Source organism: Sorghum bicolor, chromosome 3 (genome assembly GCF_000003195.3).
Source record: "Sorghum bicolor cultivar BTx623 chromosome 3, Sorghum_bicolor_NCBIv3, whole genome shotgun sequence".
Classification (NCBI taxonomy): domain Eukaryota; kingdom Viridiplantae; phylum Streptophyta; class Magnoliopsida; order Poales; family Poaceae; genus Sorghum; species Sorghum bicolor.
Window position 1 is genome coordinate 67,860,269 of NC_012872.2, and position 18,642 is coordinate 67,878,910.

General features: G+C 46.6%; 1 protein-coding gene and 1 long non-coding RNA gene across 2 annotated transcripts; both read right to left on the reverse strand.

Moving 5' to 3' along the window:
- On the reverse strand, positions 2,446 to 6,102 carry LOC110433569. Its single transcript, XR_002451053.1, has 3 exons — positions 3,996 to 6,102; positions 3,793 to 3,894; positions 2,446 to 3,552 (listed from the first exon to the last, which is right to left on the reverse strand). It is a non-coding gene; the product is annotated as an uncharacterized LOC110433569 (long non-coding RNA).
- Positions 7,393 to 9,302, reverse strand: LOC8058932 (nematode resistance protein-like HSPRO1). The gene has a single exon (XM_021458054.1). The coding sequence runs from the start codon at positions 9,157 to 9,159 to the stop codon at positions 7,750 to 7,752; it is 1,410 nt and encodes a 469-aa protein (XP_021313729.1). The 5' UTR covers positions 9,160 to 9,302; the 3' UTR covers positions 7,393 to 7,749.

Consider the following 18,642-nt stretch of genomic DNA (forward strand, 5'->3'; position numbering starts at 1 on the left):
TCTCTTCAAATTCAAATATTTTTATTTAATCACAGAACTGCGCGGCGGCTGCTACTGCATGGCTGCTGGCCGGCGCTGCTGCCTGGCCGGCTGGCTCAGCCTTGCCGGCTGCTTGCTGCTGCTAGCAAGATTCAACCATGATTAAATAAAAATATTTGAATTTGAAGAGATTTGAGTTTAATTTGTCTATTTGAAGGCCATGATGTTATAATAGCAAAGTGTTAATGTTTTAAGAGTCGTTATAACAAAATAGATATTTGAAATCCTATTATAGCGAAACCTACATGTTTGTATCCTATAACAGCAAATTTCTCCTCGATGCAGCGTTGCAAACACGACGCCCTTCGTCATGGAAAACGACACCATTTCTTCTTTTCCAAAGCTCTCAACAGCAGGCAACAAACATGCTATGCTGCTGCTAGGGAACTGCACTGATTTGATTGTAGAGGACTAGAGGGAATATCGTATGCAGCAAAACCATTCTGAGGGCCTTCGTGCATTGGAACAACAGAGGTTCCCTCGTTTCTTCCAATGCGTCACATACATGCATGATGGGCTGTCCACAATGTGCTTCCTAAAAAGATTGGCACGACGCACGACACTGAATTCTTCCGACGGCAAGCCACATGAACAGCTGCACCCTCGGCGGCGAAGCGTTCCTCCAAATAATAAACAATGATGCCGGGTCAGAGTTCTGCCCTCTAGCTTTCAGAAGCTTATAGCTTGCCGAGGTGTCAAGTTTGCCCTGGCCACAGCTGAACGGAGACAGCCTCGCGTCCTCAATAGCTTCATCAATTGTTTGTTGGATGAGCAGGTTGTACCTGGCCAAGTTCAGCAGCAGCTTGCGTCGTCATTCGTTAACAAAGGCGTTCTGAAGATTTGGAGTTTATTTACTGCAAAACTGACTGAAGCGTCTTTTTGAGTGCAGTGAGAAAATAGCGCCGAGTCACCGTATGGCCCTTTCTTTTTTTTTTTCCTTTTTTTTGGATGGAATTTATTTTTCCATTTTCCTGCTGGAGATTCTTCAACTCCTACATTGTGATAAGGTTCTCTCTTTTCTTGAGACTTCACCTCGTTCTTATTCTGTTTTTGCAAGAATGGCTCGCGTAACCCCTGGTCGAGGCCAACTGATCATATACTATGAGCTAACTTGTAGTAAAACATGTCTACTCGGGTTTAAGAGCTCGACTTGACACGGGTTCTTGGATTTTTCTAGATTTATTTTAGAATTTAACGACGTTATGTTTTTAGTGGTAGACGACGGGCGTATTTTTCTGGATTTATTTTAGAATTTAACGACGTTATGTTTTTAGTGGTAGACGACGTGCCCGTCGACAGTAAGGTGCCTATAGTAATTTCGTAAATCTCAACATTTACCAGTCCAACTTGATTCTTCGGATGTGTTTATAGGAATAGGGTAAGATGAATGTGCGTTCGTGTTTCACTACAGCACGTCTCATCATACAAGGCAATTAAGAACGCCTTCAAAAGTGGTCAAAATGCCCAAAAAGATCTTTTTAGGCGTTCTTAAAAATGCCTGCAAAAACCTGGACGCGAAAGAGCTTTTGTGGCATTTTTTCAAAATGCCTTCTAAAATCAATATGTAGAGGCATTTTCTAGTTGCCTAAAATACTTTTAGAGGCATTCTGTATAAGGCCTTCAAACATTAATGGAGGCATTATTGAAAATGCCTCCAAAACCAAGTTATCCATATTGAACTGCTAGCAATATCAAATTGGCACAATCCATTATCAAACCGGTGCAATCCATTCAAGATGAGAGCACACATTAACACACTAGTATATTACCCGTGCTAACGCTACGGTGACATTTAGAAAAAATTACAAAACTAAAAAAAATCATAAAACTAAAAACAAACCTACCCCACTAACAAGAAAGTCTATATGAAAATTACGGTACTTTTTTTGGGAATATATATTTGGTTTTAACAAATGCTATGTAGAAAAATTGAGAAACACAGCTGATCTACAAATGCCCATCATTTGTCTTGTAACTTTGGTAACAAGTCTATAAAAAATGAGATACTTGATTGTAGTTAGTGTAGGTGTATACCTGCCTTATTGGACAAACAAGCAAGAAAAACAAAATTATAGAGATCGATTAAAGGAATAATAAAACAAAAAATGTCTAACAAAATCAGGCACCTATGTTCAAAGTCTATCACGCAATGCCAAGAAGACAAGCAAGGAAGGGTATGTAGAAAATTTTCAAAGATTTTGTGAGATCCATGTGTTTAATTTCATAGTATTGTGTTCTTATCGTGCGATCCATGTGTTTTATGTATTAAAGTTTAGTTATTCCGTTGCAACGCATGGGCACGAACCTAGTATAATAATAAACTAATAACTACGATGATCGATATTAAAAAAATACTACGATGATCGATGCCATCGAGATCATGCACCCTACGCAGTGCGTCCGCGTGTGTCTAGATGTACAAGAGCGAGGCGACGGCAAGAAACGTGGCAGCGACTCCAGTCTTCCAAGCGCCGCCGCGGGCACCGGCAGACGAATCGTCGTAATCGAGCACGTCAAGCACGCTATCATCATCATCATCATAGTTCGTGGTGCCTCTCGAGCCGCCGCCTCTTGATCCACCGCCGGAACGGGAACCGCCGCCCTTTGACCCGCTGCCGGAACGAGAGCCACCGCCTCTTGATCCACCGCCGGAACGGGAACCGCCGCCCTTTGACCCGCTGCCGCCGGAACGAGAACCGCCACCGCCGCTTGATGATCCACTGTCGGAACGAGAACCAGAACCGCCACTTGATCCGCTGCTGCTGGAACGAGAACCCCCTCCGCCGGAGCCGCCGCTGCCGGAGGACAAGCGCATGACCCCCTCACTGACGTGCTCGTGGACTTGCTTGTCGTCGACCTCGTGCTCGAGCGGCACGGCTCCGCTGCTGGCCGGTGCTTGTCCTTGGTTGAGGCTGAGGACGGAGAGTAGGGCGGAGAGTAGAGATGTAAGGTCGTCATCATACTTCTAATCTGGACCGTCTAATCTGTATGACATATGCTGTGAGTCGTTGATCTTGTAGGTGGGATTTGCTTGGAGAAGATTTCAATTATAGTAAAGATTACATCCAAACATTTAAATCTTGCAGACATACATATTATATTTGTAATCAGATACAATCATAAGGTGGAAAAATAATCAACTATCCATCTCCAAATAATGCTCCTCAGCCTTGATGTTTAGGTCCTCACTCCTGAATGAGGCTTCTTGCTCCCTTTAAGAGAGATACAAGACTGACATGTTCACATCACAGCCATATAAATGTGTGTAAAAGTTCAGCTGACTATATGTGTTGAGTCACTACCAGCCTTCCTATTGTCATCACTTGGCAGTTGCTCCTACTTGAAATCAGACATGTCCCAATGTGTGAAGGTGTACTAAGTAGTGTGCTAATGTTTTACCATTAGAGAGATTACACTAAATTTCATAAATGACTTCAAAAACTAGAAATGAAAACCAAACTGAACTTCAAGATATAGCTTACTGATCAGCAGAACAGCATGATCCTAGCTTCACTGCAAAGAACAATTTTGAAAGGATCAGAACAGATTCCTAATAATTTTGCACAACATAAGTTTTATAAGGAACGAGAAAACCAAGGAGTAGCACGATCCTAGCTTTACTGGTATGTTTACTACAATATCAATGTAGCAACTCAAAAGCGAGTAGCAAGCAAAGCAAGCAGGCGATTTGGTGACACTGCACAAAAGCTAGTGCTCAGAACCAAAAATTTATAATAAAAGCCTGCTTCAAACCTGATGAAGAGCAACAAACTTTGGGAACTCCAATGAACCCCCATGGGCAATGTGTGCTCATTGGAAGCAATCTTGCCTCCTGTCTTTCGTGATATCAACCAGCTGCTTATAAGCCAAATAGCAATCAACTAGATAATGACCCAAACTTATCTTGAGCAGATGGATAACTGAAGCATACAGGTTCCAGTGACAATGACGCTAACCTGATAATTGTAGACGTGCAGAAAACAATCCAATTGGATCCAACATGTATATGGACCACCGCACCTGAAGAGAACAAATCACTACAACCAATCAGAAGGAAACCCCAATCGCTAATCGCTTGCATAGTGTGTTTGTGAATCACAGCTCTTCGCCAATTGGTCGTACAGGTAGCACATCAACCAGCACAATCAAGGCCTTAATCATGCTCGACAGGCCACTTAAGATGCAACTATCAAAATTCATCTTGCTACAGATTTAGACTTGACTAGGAAAAATCATGAGCACTCTCTAAGTATTACCTAGACGTTCTCATCCACTACATGTCCTTAATGACTGCAACACTATAGAAGCAATGGGTCAGCTAATCTAAGAAGACATGTATCATTGTCAAAGACCAGCGTGCAGACATCTAATCTAAGATATAAAACTGTGCATGAATCCTATCATTGAAAACAAAGACAAGAGCATGACCACTATAGAAGCAATGGCTCAGCTACTATAAGAGGATCATGCACCTCAGCTACTTGTCCACCCACTATCACTGCATTTTAAGTTCAATGAGGCCAAGGTATTTCTCAAAAGCGTAAAAATATCCAATTTAATTAAATATCGAGAGGATGTGGTTATCACAAGATAATCCATAAGCTTGTGGATCTCGTAAACTCAGGCACATGTTAGATAGACTTGTCAAAAGCTATACATTCTATATGGCACTGAATCGATATATCGGTATATTGCTTTACCTCGTGCAAGCTAATGAATATCCTGAGGCACTATATCTGCTGCTGGGTATAACTCATCCTTTTCACTACCTCTAGGACAACTCATTTAAGCAATTTCTGTTTACAACGTCAAATATCAGCAAAACCATCATTTCCAGGAAAATCAAATATGAATCCTCATCTCCTATTTGCAATTACATTTTTTCATTTTAGCTTTCTTCAAGGCTCCCCCTGATTCCAATTGAATCAACAGCAAGCTTGTACCAATAAAACAGGTAAAAACTCCAAACAAACTGCGCTCTTCTAAATTTGCGCGGATAACAAAAGTTTGGTTTAGACAATTGGCAAAAAAACTGATCTATACAAGTTACTGTACAATTCCTAGATAACCCTCCACCAATGCAAAAAAATGTTTATTTACTTAGTTTATTATTTCTAATTCATTTGTGCAGATAAGAAAAGGTTTGGTATATACAGATGTGTACAAGTTATTGTACCATCCCTAAATAACTCTCCTACACCAATGGAAACAATGTGTATTTATCTTAGAAATTGTATAAACCCTGGTACATTCTGTCTAATTCATTTGTGCAAATAAGAAAAATAAATGTATATATATGTATACAATTCCTATATAACTATCTACAGAAAACAATGTTTATTTATCTCAGAATTTGCATAAACCCTAGTACATTCGATTGACAGAGCAGGGCAGGCTAGGATTTGCAATTTTGCATACCTTGCGTTGGATAACACACAATGTTTATTTATCTCAGAATTTGCATAAACCCTAGTGCATTCGATTGAGTAGAGCATAGCAAGCGGATTTGTAATTTTGCATACCTTAGTTCACGAATTTTTGCCAACGAACCCTAAATCTCCACTAAGCTGGGCACCGCGGATAATTTTACCTTGGCCGGCGTCGTCGTTGCCTTCAGGTGTGCTGAGTGGCCGAACTGCTGCTACTGTCACAGATCAGGATTCAGCAGCCCGCGCGCCGGTTCCGCTGCGCCACCGCAACGAATCAGGGAGCCGCTCCGCCGATGCCGCATCAGGGGCATGCCGCGCATGAGGAAGTCACGCCACCGCCGTCGCCGCATCAGGGGCTCGCCACAGATGAGGAATCTTGTCGCTGTCGTGACCGCTTGAGGTGGCCACCGCCGCCGTGAAGAGGCACGTGCAGCCTCATCTGCGTGCGCAGGCCGGCGAGTGGCCCCGTGCCAGTGGCACCTCCGCTCCCTTTGCCGTGCGGCCATCGTCTGCACCATCGCCAGCTCGATGGCGGCTACTCGCGTGCTGTGAGAGTCGCGAGCCTTAGCGAGGAGAGAGATCCAGAAGGGAGAGGGCGTGGAGGAGGTAATGCAGCGGTGTGGCAAGCAGAGGTGGCGATGTGGATGTGGAGGGAGTGGACGGAGGCGAGCGAAAGGGTGAGTCCAGAAAAGATGTGGACAGTTGCTTGCAATCCCGTGGCCTAGGAGAAACAATTTGCGTGGGCTATGGCCCAGAAGAAACAATTTGTGTGTCCCACGCAATCTCCAGCTTTTCTTTTGCTAAATAAAATATCGCAGTTTTGTTTGTTTCCTAGTGTCGTTTGCTTTTTCTGGTGAAGTAACATTTGTGTAACTTTTTACTCATGCTGCAGCACATGACTTTGAAGGCATTTTTTCAAAACGCCTCCAATAGCTATAGGTATTTAAGGCGTTTTGATAAAGATGCCTCCTATTGCTAATAGGCACTTAAGGCGTTTCTAATTTGGCCTTTAAAAATATGTTTTTAAAAGGCATTTTTAGAAGAGTGCCTTTATACAACAAAAAATTAAGGCATTTTAATAAAAATGCCTTTGACAAAATGCCTTCTATAAACAGACATGTTGTAGTGTTTGTGAGCGTCTATGTCGAGAACCACTCTTGTGTTGCTTGAACAGCTGCAATGAACCTGGTGAGTAACCACCCGCTGAACTCAGCTCGTCTCGTGTCGACAGATTGCTTGCCATGTGATGCGAATGAGAGCAGCATGTGTGCATCGCCGCTGTCTCAAGGAAAGGGATGTTGGTCTGTGCAGCAGAAGTTTATACACGAATGGGCGAGTGGCGAAAAAAAGCTCTTAAACAAAGAGGCAGTGTTTTTTTAGAAAGAGCTATTGATTTGACATTTTTTTTTATTATACACCTTAACGTAGGGCCGTGTTTGTCTGATTTTCTTTGTTCTATTCCCATGTTTTTCACTGAAATTGACTAATTTCTGTAGAGTTTGAGCTTTGTTGTGGTATACCTAAATGATCGAGTAGTCACTTTAAGTTTGTATTTTGTAACATATTTTGCTTATTATTTTTTTCATAAATGTATCTTATTTTATAACTGAATATTGTAATGTATTTTTTATGCAAAAGAGCCAAAGGGAACGATGCCCACACAAAAGAAAGGGACCGTGCTGTGCCCTTGCTTGTCTCCCGTGATGAGGTGATTTAACAATGTTTTTTTCTTTTCTTAGATTAATTATTCCATTAATTAAAAAATCTAGAAAATCAGTGCCTAATATTTATTTGAGATATTATCTCGAAATAAAATTTGTACCTAGCATTGTTCGTAGAGTTTTTATGAGAACTTCGTTGATGGTGTTCTTAGGTTTTGATTTCTGCCTCTGCACTACAGTGTAGGCATGTCCGTCCTGGCTCCTGAATTTACTCCAGTCTTCATATTGGATCGATCAACAAAGTACAGTCAGTTGAATACATGAAACCATCTACACGTATTTACAGAAGTTCCATATATACACGTTGCCCAATTGAAATGCTTGCCTATAGTTACAAATGGCATCTAACTGAATCAATCTCTCCATATGTAGAACACAACACAACGCAGCGCGCAGTGATAGTAAGAGAATCTAGTGCTTACATGATCGCTATAGAAATGAATCACTCTATCACCACAAGGCCACAACGAAATTACGATGCATGCATATATATTGTATCTTCAGGCCCCCAAAACTGCGCGATTTGGTCGCTATCCAGCCGCGCCATTTCGCCGTCTCAGCTAGCTTTGTCTTGACGGAGCAGAGGCCCCCGCCATCTGCTGAACCCAGTAATCCGCCAAGAACGTCTTGGCGGCGTCCAGGCTGGGGTAGTAGGGCGGCTCGAGGAACATCTGGGCGAGCGGATCCATCCCCTCCGCCGGCACGAACAGCGCCCGGTTGCCCGACGCCTCCGCCGTGCCCATCACCGCCGCCACCAGCTGCCGGTACGCGAAGAAGAATCCTCTCACGGCCACCTCCACTGCCTGGAAGGCCTGGAGCAGCCCCACCTTGCCTGCATCCTCACCCTCGCCGCGCCTACGGCTGTGGTACAGCTTCATGGCCGCCTCCTGCACCCGTGGGCCGCCGTTGGGATCGACCTCGACACCAAGCACCCAGGGCACACGCTTCTTGAGGTCCCTAGTGGTGTTAGCGACGTGCAGAAGCGCCCTGGACCGGAAGCAGAAGGACGCGTCAGACCCCGGAGCCGCCCGTACAGCGAGCTGGCTCTTGAGCCGCAGGAAGTCGTCCGGGTCCATGAGCAGGTGGAGGTCCTCGACGTCGGCGAGCAGCTTCCACACGCGCTCCAGGATCCAGCAGTCGCTGGCCGCCGCCTCCCAGCTCTTGGCTTCGATCCGTTCGTTGAGGCGGGTGAGGAGCTGCGACGCGGCGCGCAGCCATGACTCGAGTATCTGGTACATGGTGAACAGCGTCTCGTGCTCCCGGTTGCGGTACCCAGACTTGGGCTCCGGCGCCGGCTTGGGCTTGAGCGCGTGCAGCTCGTGCGGGCGCACGACGCGGTCGTACTGGAGCACGGGCTTGCCGGCGAGGTTGGGCTCGCCGAGGCCGAGCGTGAAGGCGCAGCCCTGCATCTGGCTCTCGATGGCGTACATGATCTTGGCAGCGAGCGTCTCGGACTTGTCCCACGCGGCGAGGCGCGGGAGCAGGCTGGCCTCGCTGACCTGGCACACGACGGCGGCGGCGCTCCCGGGCAGCTGCCACACCTCGGACGCGCTGCGCTCCCGCGGGAGCACGCCCCCGGAGGCGCTCAGCTCGGCGAGCGGCGCGCTGCGGTCGTCGCCCTCGCAGAGCGCGGACACCAGCTCCACCTCCCGCGCCGCGAGGGACTCGAGCCGGCGCGCGAGCTCGCGGCGGCTGGCGTAGCCGCGCGGGTCGGAGAGCGCGAGGGACGCGAAGCGGAAGGTGACCTCGAGCGCCTGCAGCGCCGGCTTGACCAGGCCCTCGCCCGCCCACTCAGGGAAGCACCCGGCCTTCCACAGGCTCGACAGCTCCGGCAGGCGTAGGTACTGCTCGTACGCCTCGGCCGCGGACGCGTCCTGCACCCTCAGAACAGTCGACGAGGAGGAGGATGGCGCGCACGGCTTGTCGTCCCGCCGCACCGGTGAGACCGGGGACAGCTTGGGCGTTGCCATTCAAGCTGCAGTAGTTGAACTCTCAGAGGTGCACTTTTGCTTTCCAAATTCCTTCTACGGGACTGAAGTTGATTGTGAGTTCTTGTTTTGAGTTTGGCCTCGAGAACGAGGAGGGGAAGGCGTGCTTTATACTAGCAGCTAGTGCTCGGCTGGATGCTGGAGTTCGATGGCCGAGCCGAGTCGAGATGGATGACAGGAGGAGCGTGGCCTGGCGTGTGGACCCGAGCAGCGCGCGCGAGTTTGAAACGGCGGAGTCCGGGAAACGGTGGGGTGGGCGCGCATGCCAGCGTGGGCTGGGGTGGGTGGGGTACGCTGGAAGGCAATAAATTAGGGCGGAAAGGACCATGGAAGAAAGGGTTTTCGAGCTTATCCGCAGGATCGAGCAGCTGATGATGCGTTTCTGCCGTCCGGGTCGCGATGTTTTCTCGTGTTCGGCCCGCGCACGCCGCTGTATTTTACGGAAGAACGCGGCAGTCTCCATCCGGCGTCCATGCTAGGACGGCAGCACAAGGTTCCCGGAACACTCCAGTATTATCCTTTTTCTAGGCTTTTTTAAATCCACGAACAGTATCGACATTCGAGTATAAACTTCCTTTACTCATCTTCAAACGTAGGCAATTTCTATATCTATATACTATATTATTAGAAAGGCAGTATCAGTTTCTTCCAAATGACGTGATGCAGTGTACAGTGTATGTAACTTTGGTCGGCAATGCCGTAAGGCGTAAATTTGATTTGGCGGTCGGGACTAGAATTAGCTGCACAGATGTAACTTTCATTCTTTTAGAGATAATAACTTTCATAAAGAGGCAGGCACTGATTTGACTTTTGAGTTTCGTTCTTGGGCCTTGTTTAGATGCGAAAAGATTTTGGATTTCGCTACTGTAGCATTTTCGTTTGTTTGTGGTAAATATTATCTAATTATGGACTAACTAGTATCAAAAGATTCGTCTCATGATTTCCAGATAAACTGTACAATTAGTTTTTATTTTCGTCTATATTTAATGCTTCATGCATGTGTTGAAAGATTCGATGTGACAGAGAATCTTGAAAATTTTTTGGTTTTCGGGATGAACTAAACAAGGCCTTCGTTCTTTAGCACTATACTAGATGTGTAGTCAACCTATTTAGAAGTGTTTGACGAATCGACGTTGCCTAAGTGGTTTTCTTCTTATACACCCTCTATTCTAAATGGTATTCATTTTGGTTTTATTAGCTATTGAGTTAAACTTCTCTGATTTTGATCATTTTTTTAAAAAAAAAGTCGTACTAACATTTTACAACATCAAATTAATTTTTCTAAGTCTACCATGAAATGTGTCTGAATAGCATGATTTTTAGATATGGTAGATGTTAATATACTTTCTATAAACTCGTCAATATTAGATAAGTTTAAGTTAAGACAAAACTAAAACTAAAACACCTCTACTTGAAGCGGAGTGGACACACGTTAGAATCCTAGGTTGGCAATATAAGTTGCCAATATTTTTTTTTATGAGAAAGTTGCAAATCTTCTAAACAAATGTTTGAAGTTGTTTGAGGAGCATGAGAATAAAATGCTCAAAAATAGTTGTACTATGTACTACTAGCTGTTATGCACAAATAAAAGGCGCGATTATTGATGGTTGTAATTACGACGATGGAGATGGGAATATGCTATTCTCGATTGCTTCAATGCTGTTACGGCACGTACGTACCATGCAGGAGCAACAGGACACAGCCGAAGTTCAGAGGGGTGAAACTATTCGGGCATTTGGCCACATTTCCAGCTGCTGGGTCGAATTGCACTGTTCCCATCGGCCCTGCATGCACCCCCACCTGACTCGGAATGTTCTCACTTGTCACCGAGTCAGCGGTCGCCAGGAAATCTTTTCTACCCAACAGGGATTTGCTCGAAATCTTGGACCGGCGAAAGCTCCAATACTGGGCACCCATCGTCGCACCCCTGCGAGGACGTCTGCGCTGCCGAACTTTGACGGCGGCCGCGGTCGCGGAAGCAGCCTGGAAGCCTGTCGATGTTTAGGAGGAAAGCTGCAGTTGCGCAGGCATTCACGGTGTGCTTATCTCTTGATCAGTCAATTCTAGAACGTAGTAATTCGCTTGGTTCGTCGTCAGCTCGATCTCCTATTTGACCCGGTATATTCCATGAGAATAGACTTGTGTGCTAGCTCAAATGCTGGGAAAAAGCTCGGGTCGTTGCGATGACTGTGACGTGCATGAATTGATTTGTTAATCTGACCTGCAACTGGCATGCTTGTATATCCAATTTTTTTTTATTTAATAGAAGAACAAGGGATGATAATCTGCTCCTACAATGTCGGTCTCTTCGTGGATATCCATGAAGAGGCGGCACAGCAGGAGACAGTTAGGTGAAAATGACGTCGTTAAGGCGGCAGGCGAGGTGATGTAAGCGGATGCAGTGCAGGTCGGCAGATAACCTGTTTGATTAAGCTACCCCCCGGACGCCACAGGACGAACCGACAGAGCAGTTGATCGATCAGCACGGCAGCGGAGCGCTCAACGCCGACGAGCTGGAATGATTACCTTTAGTTTACCTTCCGATCGCTTGTGTACATATCCCTGTTTCAGATTAGCGAAAGCAGCCAGAATTCAGAAGGATGATTGCTTCTGACTCTCTCGGAATCGATTCATCTGAGAACACAAGGGCATGCAAGTCACGGAATCATGGGCAATCACTAGTCGTCGTGTGACGCTGTGGCCGGACGCGTACGTACGTGATGTGACACAGTTTGCTGGGAGTCTAGCATCGGATCCCTCTTGCATTTCGGTTCCCTAAAACAATCCATCATGCATACGAGGTGAGGTTACCAGACCAGAGTCATATGCAATCACAAACCTAGCGCCATCAGGCCCAGTAGAGAGAGAGAGTCTAGAGACAGAGACACACCGCACCGCTCCCGCCGAATTAGCACGGCCGTCAAGCACGTGCATCAGCCTAACATCATCCGGTATTCCGGCACTCGGTGGTGCTGCATCGATCCGGCAATCGCGAGCGTTTCGGCAAGGGCCATCATGCATATGTTTTGTGCATCAGTGGGCGCGCGCCGATATGATGCGTGCGCGTGACGTCCTGGAGACGCGCGTGCGGACGACGGGTCCACATACGTCGATGGATACGAAGCCAAGATTATGGCCATCACGCCGCCCCCAATCGGCCATTATCTCATCCCATCATCCGAAATTTCGGATAAGAGCCAGCAGCACGCTAGGCAAGCCGCTGACCATCCGACTCCCTCTCGTCCTCGCGACCTCGCCCGATCGCGTGCCGAGACCGGTAAACCGTCGACCGGATCCGAACAACCCTCAGCTCGCCGGGAGTTTGTTTCTAGAGGATACGAGGCCTCCACGCAACGCCGGCACGTCGCCGTCGCTGCAAAAGGTGAAGAAACAGATCGGACTGGTTCAATCTCCGACGAAGCTGCATGAACTCTGTGCCCAGTCTCGAACGAAAAGGAGACACCAGACATCAGCATATTGGTGCTCCGCCCGGCACAGTCGCGGAGACGAGACGGCGGCAACGCTGTGGCCCGCCGGACGCAGCGACGTCTTGGGTTATCCGTTCGCCGCCCAGCCGGTGCATGTGCGAGTTAGGCGGCACGGCACCGGCAGCGCGTGGCCGGGCCGACGATGGCAGCTGGGCTTAGTTGGACGCCCGCTGCCCTACCCACTCCTCCGTTCTGGTTCTATTCCCCACCGGACGCGTCTTCACGTGCGCCGGGGACGCGGGGGCCGGGGTCGGCGGATCGCGAGACCGGATCACCACCGGGGGAGGATGCCAAGGCGCCCACACGACCCAAGTGGACTGCTGTGCGGAACGCGGAGGGTCCGACGGGCCGTCGGCCACATGGGCGCCACGCGGGCCGGCTCGCCAGGGGACCGTACGCGGCCCAGCCTGTGAGCACCCCAGGTGAAGTGACGCCGTGACATTCAGCACCTGCTTCCTTATTTTGCTAAAAAAAGAATCACCTGCCTCCTTAAGACCCGATCGATAATCACCTGCATCTCTGTTTCCTGCCTTGGGTGCTATCGTCTGATGAATAAGACGGTGATCACCTCATGTTGTCTCGCTTCTCCATCTTGTATTCGTCGGCGATGTAGAACCTCCCAATTTCATTGTCCCCCGAGGACTCAATTGGTGGAGGGAGGAGACAACCTAGTATGCATTGGGTCATAGTTCAGGTTGATCGTCGCGGTGGATTTGCACTGACGCTTGTCGACGAAAGCTAGTCGGCAGTCTACCTTGGGGTATACCCACGGTAGTAGTTTATCGGTAGACGGTGCGCAAACTACGAACTCGATAGTGACACAAGACACGGACAAGCTTTTTATCCAGGTTCAGCCGCCGGGTTGGCGTAATACCTACGTCCTGCGTCTGGTTGTATTGATTTGTATTGAGAGAATATGATGTCCTAGGGAGGTCCCTTGCCTCTCCTTATATAGTCCGGAGGGCAGGGTTACAGATCTGGAAACTAATCCTAGTCGGTTACAATTGTCATAGATAGTTCGATATCAATTCCTATTCTAACCGACTAGAATCCTGCTTGATCTCCACGTCTTGTCTCCTTGCGCGAAACTCCAAGCTGTCGGATCAAGCCTTGAGCTTGTCTCGTAATGGGCCAAGCCTCCTGGCCCAAGTCTAGCTGTAAGGGTATAGGGGTCTATACCCCCACAGCTAGTCCCCGAGCACCATGTATTGTGATGTAACACGTCGTCTTGGGCTTCTTCGACCAGTGAGGCTTGACGTCTTCAGTAAACAAAAGAGTCGCCCAAACAGTTGCAACGGTACTTTGACCAACTCAAAAGACAGTTGATCAATATTGACATCGAAGAAACTGATTGTTCGAAAAATGCATGGTGCTCTAAATTAAAAAAGATTTCTTTCCTGATGAAGTGTGCCCACTTTACTTTTAAGAAAAGTATAAACCTCAAAAAAGGAAGCATATTCACCGCAAGGTGAAGTGTGCCCACTTAGTCCCCGAGCCTGGTAGTAGGTGACGTAGGCATGTGGTGCCAGGGTCAAAAGAAAAGTCCTCAAAGAAATTCTGAAACTGAGATGCATCGCCAGATGCATCGTATCGATGTAGTCCCCGAGCTTGCTGGAAGGCGAAGTATGAGCCTTGTAGCAAGGTCTAAAAAATTGAATTTACCAGTCCGTCTGCAATTGAATAGACTAATCGACCAGTCCCCGAGCATATAACGCTCGGTGGTCGGTACAGTCCCCGAATTCTCAAATTGGTGGGCTGGTCGACCAGTCCCCGAACGTGTAGTGCTCGGTGGTCGGTACAGTCCAAAAACTCTCAAATTGGTGAGCTGATCGAACAGTCCCCGAGCGTATAGTGCTCGGTGGTCGGCACAGCCCCCGAGCACGGCGTAGGGACCGGTGGACAAGTCCCCGAGCGTGGTGGGGAACGTAAACGTGCTCGGTGGTCGGCACAGTCTTCGAGCACATCATAGAGAGTAGTCGACAAGTCTCCGAGCGTGGTGGCGAACGTAAACGTGCTCGGTGGTCGGAGCAGTCCCCGGGCACAGCGTAGGGAATAGTCGACGAGTCTCCAAGCGTAGCTTGTCGACTGGGCCAAACTCCTGAAAAATAAATATAAAGAATAGGTAGTATATGATGTATAAATAAACTCTAGATAAAAAATCAGTACTAAGATAAGTTTTAGATTCTTTGTTATAAAATTAGCACGAGTAGTTAATTCATCCTAGAGCTTGTACCAGCTCTGATCTAGCCAACAATCAGCATGAGGTGCGGAACCTAGGCACGCGTAGGATTGTCAGCCACGTCAGAGAGCTACTGCCGACCACCCGGAACGCAGAGGGCGGATCTCGTGCACGTGTAGGGAGGAGTCGGAGACAGTATCGGCTCTGGAAAGCTCGTGTAGGAGAAAAAACTAGTCGGCTAAAAAAGTTGTTAAAAATAATAATCTTAAAAATATTATGCCATAAATAAATAAAATGTTAGAATTATACTTATCTTTGGACGAAAGTCTGGTCGGGAGAGTTGCTTGACTTGTTGTCGTGATGGTGGTCGCGGCTGTCGTAGCGCCGTTCTTCGCGGCGATTATTATTGCGACTCGTGGTCAGAGCAAGTAGGCCAAACAACTTGGTCGATAGCCTGAGCAGGTCGGTGTCGTCGATCTGCCTCCCTTTGTAGCAGAGAAGCGGGTGACGCGTTGTCGGCGTGGTCGGAGACGTTGCTGGAGTAGTTGGAATCGTAGCCAGCGTGGTTGAAGCCGCCGCCGACGTCGATGAAGAAGTGGTTGGCGCAGATCGGATCTACACCTCCTCCGTGGTCGTGGCGGTGAAGCTGTTGAAGCTGACGGTGAACGTGAAGTCACCCGCCATGGCCACGAAGTCGGGGATGATGACCATCTCGTTCGTCGGAGAAGTTGTACGCACACCCCCTACCTGGCGCGCCACTGTCGACGGAAGCTAGTCGGCAGTCTACCTTGGGGTATACCTACGGTAGTAGTTTATCGGTAGACGGTGCACAAACTACGAACTCGATGGTGACGCAAGACACGGACAAGCTTTTTATCCAGGTTCGGCCGCCGGGTTGGCGTAATACCTACGTCCTGCGTCTGGTTGTATTGATTTGTGTTGAGAGAATATGATGTCCTAGGGGGGTCCCTTGCCTCTCCTTATATAGTCCGGAGGGCATGGTTACAGATCTGGAAACTAATCCTAGTCGGTTACAATTGCCATAGATAGTTCGATATCAATTCCTATTCTAACCGACTAGAATCCTGCTTGATCTCCACGTCTTGTCTCCTTGCGCGAAACTCCAAGCTGTCGGATCAAGCCTTGAGCTTGTCTCGTAATGGGCCAAGCCTCCTGGCCCAAGTCTAGCCGTAAGGGTATAGGGGTCTATACCCCCACAGCGCTCCCCAATGATCCACTAGAAGGTCTTCGCCTTGGAGTCAAACTAGTCTTGTTCACGTCCCAGAGCCTGACTGCCTGGAAGACTTGCATGATCTCCACCACATGCCCTAACCTCTTGATCATGTCCCATACGATGTACTTGGGCTTTGTGGACTAGCCTCATGTCAAGTAGTCCCACAAAGAGCTCATGTTGCATTAGGGTGTCGATTTCTCGTTGGGTGGGCGACCTCAGAAGGCCACATGTTCCAATCAAAATCTATGTCCTCATGGTCCTCCACCTAGCATCACCCTCTCTATTGCCACCTCTCTTAGCCTCCTTTCCACCCTGCATGAGACTCTACTATCTTCTTCTTGGGCGCCCATGCCCTTAAGGCATAGGCTGACCTTTCAGACCTGCAAGATAAGCCCATGTACATGGCATACCAAATAAGGAACAATGGACCACGAGTACAATTCAAAAAGTACCAAAATCGACTAAGTTGGGTACTAACTTTATTCAGGCGAATTATCCATTTGAACAATACATAACATAGATAGTCCATGCATCCAATCCAAAATTAGCCCTAATCTTGAATTATACTCATTATGATTTTTTATGTGAAGAGAGGATGGTGAGGGCATACTATTTTCCCTTGCTTTGAACGTCCGAGTTTCAACATTATTGAATGCGAGCACCGAACAAAATAGTCCGGGGTAGTTATTAGAGACGTCATTGCTAGTGTTGTAATGCCCATTCTAAGGCTCAAGCATCAAATTCTCCCCTGTTTATCTAGTTAGGAACAAGGGGTCGATCAGAAGCTCATAAGTGATAGTATAGTGGGAGGGAGGCATTGTGTGAGCTAAAGGTAATGAGTTCAACTCTCGAGAAACACCTATTTTTTGGTAATGTGTCAGACTAGAATCATGAGATTGCATGTTTGATTCTCACTAGCACATATTTTTTTTTCTAAAATTTACACGTCCAACTAATGGCTCTAGGGTTGCCATGTAAGCATGTCATGTTGGCACCAAAGCCAACTAGTGGGCCAAAAATTTTACATTGAGAGTCACTATGATGAATTTTATTTGTCACTATTGTGGCTCTTATGTCAACATATGACAGGTGCAATTTTTTTGTCACAAAACATATGCCCATTGTTGTAGTTCAAATGAGCCCACAACGGGTATATTGTGAAATTTTCTAAATATGTCACATAGAGAAAACGTTAGGGGTCAATACATTTGTTGTAGCGGAACTAGGAATACCATGGCACTACTGTTTGGGAAAACTTTGAATACCATGGAATGTTATATATAGAATTCAATGTGAGGTACAACTTCTCCATCAATAATCATGCATGATCTTGAATCACAACACGAGCATGAGTAGAATTAAGAGTCACATATATAAAAGCATACACTATAGTTCATGACAAGTTCATGCTAACTAGAAAAGTACATTTTATATTAAAATTGAAGTCATAACAAGCTAATGTCAAATGTTTATAGAACTTAGTTACATAAAGTTTGAATACTTGCCCAAACACAACAATAAACTAGCCATTACCTATTTAATCAACAAACTCATGACAAAAAGGTTGACAATAAGTAGAGGCTTTCTAAAATCATCCTCTCAATTACGTTCACTAGACTATTAGTAGACGTTGCTGATTGCAAATGGAGTGCCTTCCTACCTCCCAGTCATTGCGAAGGGCTAGCCTTCATGACCATAATTGCATTTTCACTTTATACTTCATAGCTATGTCATGGAAAACATGAGTACGTAAAAAATGATGAAAAGAATGCACTAGGAACTTCAATTATGACCCATAGTTTTCGATTTAGTAGTCGACACTTTTTGTACCATTGGTGTTCTTTTTTCTCGTGCTGCTGGACTTAGTCAACGAAGCATGAGGGACATACATATCATAAACTAGGAGAATACCCCGCGCGTTGCTGCGGGAATATGGTAGATTACGTGGAATGACGACGTGGACAAACAAAATACTTATATGTCTTGCTGACATGGACATTAAAATTGTATGGCTAGTGAATTTTAGTTATGTGTGATAGTGCATTGCTTAGTTGAATAGCTTGCATGTTGAGAGAAGTACATTGTCTTGCTGACGTGGATACTACGATTGCATGGGCTAGTGACTTTTTAATTATGTGTGATAGTGGGTTGCCTGGTTGGATAACTTACATGTTGAGAGGAATAGGTAGTGGGGTTTAGTTTTATAGGAGTATAAGATAAGTTTGTTACATGTCTTCTACTTTTGCAAAAGACTATAACCTGTGCATGTCTTTAAAATTTTCTATCTTTCTTCTCTGACTCTTTCGCTTCAGTACCAATAGGTTTTGTTCCCCTTGATCTTCTAACTGTCCTATTAAAAAAAGGCTCTATTAGGATCTCTTAACATTATTTATGTGCCTAATCAAGTCTATTTGCTCACAATTGCATATGAAATTTGGGATAGACTTAGTAGGCTTCACAAAACACTATGGCCAATGTTATGGACTTATGGTACCTATATGTATCAGACAATGACTAACTTCACTACCAATTTTAGCTACAGTTATGATGAATATATTGCTAGT